General features: G+C 39.9%; 1 protein-coding gene and 1 long non-coding RNA gene across 2 annotated transcripts; one reads left to right on the top strand and one right to left on the bottom strand.

Moving 5' to 3' along the window:
- Positions 1-570: 570 nt before the first annotated feature.
- On the bottom strand, positions 571-1244 carry LOC122333666. The gene is made up of 2 exons (XR_006248654.1): positions 938-1244; positions 571-763 (listed from the first exon to the last, which is right to left on the bottom strand). It is a non-coding gene; the product is annotated as an uncharacterized LOC122333666 (long non-coding RNA).
- Positions 1245-1843: 599 nt separating this feature from the next.
- LOC122333665 (collagen alpha-2(IX) chain-like) lies at positions 1844-7085 on the top strand (the record flags this gene model as incomplete). Its single annotated transcript, XM_043231366.1, has 11 exons — positions 1844-2275; positions 2375-2617; positions 3981-4055; positions 4777-4812; positions 4910-4972; positions 5598-5651; positions 5900-5935; positions 6136-6159; positions 6443-6496; positions 6656-6709; positions 7035-7085. Coding segments are annotated over exons 2-11 (519 nt in total), but the record flags the coding sequence as incomplete, so codon positions are not given.
- Between the last annotated feature and the right edge of the window lie 91 nt (positions 7086-7176).

Genomic DNA, 7176 nt, shown 5'->3' on the forward strand with positions numbered 1-7176 from the left:
TATATATATATATTAGGTGAATATTTTAATGTTTTGGACTTTAACACGCCACCACGCGGGCTTTATTATGCTAGAAAACATCGTAATATGTCAATCCAGAGATATTCCTGTTTTGTTAATAAAGTTGTTAACTACTTCATGTGTCCCAATGCATTGCAGCCAACTGGCTTAAAAGGCTTTTTAGAATTTTAGAAATAATTGGCGTTTACGTTAAATATTATTCAAATTTCTTTTAACCAACTCGTTTCACAAGCTTGTTGATAAAAACAATCAAGTCATACTTATGTTTTCCCGAGATAGCATAGACCATCTCCTATTGTCATCTAATTTCGCGTCCGATACGTCCGAAAGAGACAACAGTCACTTAGTAGTGAGCGAGCGGTTTCCACGTGACTCATCACGCCTAAAGAAGAAAGAGTCCGACCCAGACCGGTTCAACCGATTCATCAAAAAGATCCGATTCAAAAAAGAACGATTCGTTCACGAATCGGACATCGTCACACCAACCAAACTGATGTAAAACACACAGGGCCTAACCCAAAGCACTCATGTACAATGAACATAAACTCATTTTCTAACAGTTTCTCTTTTATTCGTTCACTGCAGCGATACTGTGAAATGTTAATGTTACCTTTGGCGTGACAATCAGCGCAAAACTTGTTTTCCTCTAACGCGAGGAGAGACGTGAGAACAGCCTGATAGCGGTCAATGTCTTTGACCGATTTACCCGTCATCTTCAGAAATCAGTGTCTCACTGATATAGCTGCTCCGTAAGAAAGAAAGAAAAAAAAAGATCCGCTGAGAAGATGCTGAGACGTTCGTCCGTTAACGAAACACACCGGGAAGCGGGTCTCTGACTGTCACAGCCGGCTGCTGCTGCTGCTGCAGATGAAGAGAAAAAACACACTACTGTACTGCTGGCTTCCGCTAATCTTACCAGGAAGAGGAAAAGGCATTGAACCGCTGCTCGTATAAAAACGACACCACATCCCTCGCTGTGTATTCGCTGGTCCTTGACACCCAACTTTCCGCCCCGCAGTATCAGAGACACATACCGAGCACGCTCGAGTAACGTTATCGCTCTCGCTTAGTCGCCAGTCAGTCGTCTCAGTTGAGCCCGCTTCCGGTCTCCAAGCACGTGCTGTTCGAAAAATTCACCGTCTATGAGATCGCGCAACTAAATCCAACATCTGACGGACAATTGCGGTCGTGATGTTCGCCGTTCAACGATGTGAATTACAACCTCTTTGTGTGATTTCTAGAATGTGGGAAATGGCGCCACCCTGCGGGAAAAAGCGAAACTGCGGGCTTTCTGTATTTATGCTCGTGCACGAGTAAGATGTTTTAAATCGCAGCTCTTAGTAGCTAACTAAAGGTTTTAAGTCAGTAGTGAAATCACTCAAAGATTATTATTATTTTATTTTTCCGTGTGTGTGTGTGTGTGTGTGTGTGTGTGTGTGTGTGTGTGTGTGTGTGTGTGACAACATTTTAAATAATTAAAATGAAACAGAAATATCAATTTATAAGATTAGAAATAAGCCTAATTTGTAGTCGCTAAAAAAACAAAAAAATTATATAGAAATGTTTAAAACATGACGACAATTTAAAAAAATGACAACAAAATGATAAATATTTAAACTAACATAACTTATAAATGAATAAAAAACACAATTAAAATGAACATTTAAACACTAATACTAATTTAAAATGCTAATAAATACTATGTTAGTATATTAGTAATACTATAATAACACACAAAATGTGTTTGACTTGTAATATAAGAATACTGTATATTTTATTTATTTATTTTTTTAAATACATCCACCCAAATCCAAGATCTTCCCTATAACAAAGATACACAATGCTGACTTTGGAAATGTTCTCGTTATTAGACCTTGCGGACCACTACAGTGGAGAACTGATTTCACACATCCATTAAAAATCAACCTTGAGTTCAGCTAGTGAAAAGTCATATGCAAAAATTGCCTAGGAAAAGTTGCTTGCGTTGTACATTTTGAGGCAAAATGCAGATCGGAGAATCTGTTTACGAAGCCTCAAAAACAAACATTCCAGTGTCCTGAAGCTCCACGGGCCGCGCGCTAAGTCAACGCCTGGATGTGCAACGTTTATATTCAACAATCAATTGAGGTATTCAGTAATGTGGGCCCGAGCAACACACAAATGCAGCTGTGTCCAGTCAGCTTCCTAGAGCTCCGCAGGATGCACGGACAGTCCCCAGGAGTCTCCGCCTCCCTCGCGTGCGATGGCTTCTCAGGTCCGTCCGGTCCTCAGCGCGTGGGGTTCTTATGAGCTCCCTGAGTTCTCAGGGGCTGGCTGTAGGGCTGGGTTACACCTCTCTCATTCCTCCCCTCAGGTCCCTGCCGCTGTGTTTTTCTTCCCTGTCCTGGGCAGCGCGCACAGTCACACATACACACAGCTTTCTTTTCCCTGGATCCACCATCCTGGGCTGAGAAGCCAGGAGAGAGGGTGGCGAGGTTTGGAGGAACCGCTGGGACGACTGGATTTTGAGTAGCGATTCTTCACCATGGACAGATTCTTCATCGTCTTTAGAAGCCTGGTCCTGTTGCAGGTGCTCTGCTTGGCCTTATCGCAAGTGGTGAGTTCGGCTGCGGTTATCTTTTCTTGGTGCTGGAATGATGTTAAGAATGAGATGTGCATCTTGGAGAACATTGTATGGACTGAGATGTGAATTGGACTGGATTGTCAAAAAGTTCATTTTGACGAAATTCATGTAGCTGGTTAATTAGTTTAGCAGATTACCTGTATTTTGGAGACTCTTGGTAATCAAAGTTGCAAGACTTTTGAGTTTTTGATCTTTTGAAAGTTTACCCAGGTGGGCTATATGGATTTCTGCAACGTGAAGATACAAGAGGCCTGGTATTTAGCACTAGACTGCCTTCGGTCGGTGTTGCCTTTTGATTCCGAAAGCTTAAACAATTCAGTTCAGCAAATGAAATGAATAAATGGAAAGCTGCTGAATAAAATATGAAGCTGAAAGCGAACATGAGACAGATAAACAGAGAGAGGAGAAGGTAGAAAAAGAGAGACTACAAAGAAGCCATTGAAAAATACCAGAAGCTGCTATTCAAACAGAGAGAACCTGAAACTGTTCTCGGCAGAATAACACAGACTTGTCAGATTTATAAGGGTCACCTCAGCCAAACGCTCACATGCAGCTCATACGCAAAAAATGCAACGGGTGAAATGGATGTGCGTTCATTTTCAATCGAGCACCTTATCAAGTAACGCATTGAAAAACAGATGTATCTTTGATGCTAAATGGGGGAGGGTCTGTGTAAACATTCCCAGCCTCTCTTTTCCCACCCCGGATACCCTGATTGCACAGCCTCGGCTTTTCATTTATTTTTCATCAAAAACCTTGTTCTGTCTATCAAATTTGAGCATGTAAACATGTCTGAAGCAGGGTTGTTATTGTTAAGTAAAACTAATACAAGTTTTTTTAAGGGTAGGCTGATTGAAATAAAGCTGAAATTAAATAAAACTTCACTTAAAAAAAAAGTAAATTAAAAATAAATAAATGTGGCCCAGACAGTTAAGGCTGACCAAAACTAAAAAGCATTCAAAAATACTAAAAACGTAAGTTAAAAGCTAATACATCAAAATATTAATAAATACTATTACAGTATTATGAATGATATTAATGAATACTAGTCACAGCAAGCATTATCAAACAATATAGGCTGTATTTGTGTGTCTATTATCCACAGCTAGATGTGCATGCAAGAGGAATTCGCCTAATTTTGTCACATGAATATGCATTAATGATATGACAACATGAATTAATTCTTAACGTTACGTTTGAGAATAAATCGCATACATTTGGCTAGTTATGTGGAAGTTAAATACAGAATGCTGTTCAGAAGCATCTGCCAGTGCATATCAGTAAACAGCCTTTAGCAAGGATTAAACTGAAACTGTGTTAATGTGTTTTCTTTTAGACCGGTCCGCCTGGAGCGCAGGGCCCCCCTGGTCTCCCCGGCCCCGCTGGAACTCCCGGCGCCGACGGCATTGATGTGAGTATTGGAGCCGCCTGACTGCCCCACAGCTCGAGCTGGTACAAAGACAGCCATTGTGCACCTTGTTTCAGGAGCCCTGCATTCACCTGCGCCTACAAAATCTTGCCAACAGAGGGCGCAGGAAATGAAAATAATCACACAAAAAGGTTCTGTTAGAGGCTGCCTCTTTCCCATACCGAGAGCGAGTGCTGCTGGATGCCGGTTATTTGATACACTTGTGGCCTAGGCTGGATTCACAATAAAGACACTCGGCAGGAAAAAAAAAAACAACAGGCCGTGACCGATCCGTTGCACGTCAAAAACAGAAACAAGATCCCCCACGTTCCTCCATAATAATTATTTCAGGCTATTTAAATTTTAAATAGCATCGTAAATAGTGATGCATATATTCACGAAAAGGGTATAGCGATTACTGTATATAGAATTCTGACACAAACACTGTAAATCTGACCTTACAAAGAGGTCAGGGTGGAGACAAAGCTTGTTTGCTGGTGGAGATAGACCTCTGTTAACATGCTACATTTAGCAGTAGCCATGAGAGATTGAGGTTAAGTTGTGTTTAGCATGTTCATGATACTATGCCGTACTTTAATGTACTTTTATTAGTGTATTTTGTCAATAGACCAATAAAAGCCACTGGATTATTTCATTTATTTTATTTTGGCATTGTCTGCTCTCCACCAGTTCTCATTGCTCATGTTTTTTATCTGATTTGCAGGGTGAAAAGGGTCCTCCTGGACCTCCTGGACCAGCAGTAAGTAGTGACCGCAGCTGATATTTATGCATTTCCAGCACCTAAATGTCATACTCAAATAGCTGAGCATATCTGGCCCGTGTGAACCACTTTACAGGGTCAAAAGGGAGAGTCAGGTGAGCCCGGTCCTGATGGATCTCCAGGGGAGGATGGCATCGATGTAAGTGACACCTAAAATTAATGAAATACATTTATGGCCTTTCACGAGGTTATTAATGAGTTAAAAACGATTTCTTCCTAAGTTTGTCATCTGGAGATGAATAATGAGGCATTTCAGCATCCTGTCTCAAGTTCTCATTTAATTAAAAACCAAGCAAAACGGCAGCTAAATCTTATTTTAAATAATTGCATTTGTTTAATAATGAGCGACGGCATTTGAAATCATTGTCTGGCGAAGGTTTTTCACACCTCCACTCTAAAGTGCTTGGCAGGAGACTGAGAAAGGAGATGTTAGTCGTAGACTTTCTCAGTCACATGCTAGGAAGCAAACATTCCTAATTGGATTTTCTGGTTAATCTGTTCTGGAATGCCAATCCTTGCTTCTTTTTTTTTTTCTTCTCCCACTAGATTGCGAATCTGAAGAAGTGTCTATGTATTTTAAAGATGTTTTGGTACTGAATGACAATATGCACATGGATCTTCATGTATTACTGCAAATGTTCTGCTTATAAATGACCTGCTTAACTCTTTAAATCACCTTGGAGGTGTTAACATGACCCAGCGAATGATTCCATATAAATCATTACTGAGTATTATTCAGAAGGCTTGATTTTTTCTGTCTCCAGGGTTTGATTGGGGCTAAGGGTGAGAGGGGCCCTCGTGGTAATCCTGGACCAAAGGTCAGGAAATAATATTTTCGTTTCTTTATGGATGCAGAGCACACAATGTATATTCATGCAGATCATCATTTTGCCAACAAACATACATAACACACCAGTTTATGTTTCACAAATGATAATAGAGGACAAAAACTGAAAACAATATTATGAATAACATGAATATCATGCCTGCATGTTGAGAATATTATGAATAACATCCAATCTAAAAATCCATCTAATTTTGCATCCTGTTCTACTGATTTTTACAGGGTCAGCCAGGGCCTGGTGGGTCACCAGGGCGTCCTGTAAGTATACAAATATGTTATGAATTTGTTGAACCAAAACTAATGGTGTAAGACCACTACTTGCAGTTAGTCCTGCTGTTTAACAGGTGATGTTGTAATACAAAGAGTGTGTTTGGAGTATTTGTACAGATACAATATAATACACAGCATTAATGGACTACATTCAAGATCTGTTGCTAATACATTTTTTTTACCTTCAGGGACCTGGACTGGCTGGACTTCCTGTAAGTTTTTTTTTTCCACTTTATAATCTATTTTACTTCCTTAATTTGCTTCCTTTGCCTTTCTTACCTATTTTACCGATAGCGGTTTATATACAACCAAACTGATTTGTTTTTCTCAATTCTTCAGTGAGAATGATTTATGCACTTTATCTGTTTGCTTGTAAACATTTTGCATGTACTAAAGCCTTTTGCTGAGCAAACCTTACAAAATCTTCTGAATGCTTATTATAGTATTAGATTAACAAACATGTTTCTCATTTCACTGTTCATTATCTCATTACAGGGAGCAGCAGGACCCATTGGGCTTCCTGGACAAATTGGGCCTACTGGGCCAAAGGTTGGTCTCACTTGAAAACATCTTTCATGGTTAAGAATGCTGTTCGTAATTAACCTTTGTTACTAGCTAAGATTGTAGTTTGAATATTTTTATTATAAAAACACGGCAACATTTTACTGTACATTACTGTTCCTACTTCACATACATCTCATCCCACAGGGGGACATGGGAAGTCCTGGAGCTCCAGGTTTACCCGGACCTCCAGGAAAGCCGGTAAGTCACAGAATGTATCATTTACCTCACTTTGAAATGTAGTCTTCTCAAGTCAAACCGCAAAATCCAATTCTCTGCATAAAGCTGTAGGGCTGATAATAAATCAGTGTCAGAGCAGTGTAAAATTACATCCCATCTCATAACTACTGCAGTTCTGGGCGTACGTTTTATTTCATTTTCTGCTTTATTTCATTTCATTTGAAGTCATCCATTTGGGATCTGCTTCAGAACCGTATTACTTCATAATAAACTCTCCAAACATAGATTTTCCTTCCCAGCCGCTTGCATTTATATAATCTTTCCTAGTTTTCTTTATCATTTTCAGGGTCCGCCAGGAAAGTTTTTGGGTGTAGAGGAAGGCAGTGCTGACTTTCAGGTAAGGTGATGTGTGAGTGATCGTCTCACCGCCATACCATGATGTGAATTCTAAAGAATAAACTGTAGGTCTACGTCCCTAAAATTATATA

This window comes from Puntigrus tetrazona, unplaced genomic scaffold, assembly GCF_018831695.1.
Source record: "Puntigrus tetrazona isolate hp1 unplaced genomic scaffold, ASM1883169v1 S000000320, whole genome shotgun sequence".
NCBI classification, from domain to species: Eukaryota; Metazoa; Chordata; class Actinopteri; order Cypriniformes; family Cyprinidae; genus Puntigrus; species Puntigrus tetrazona.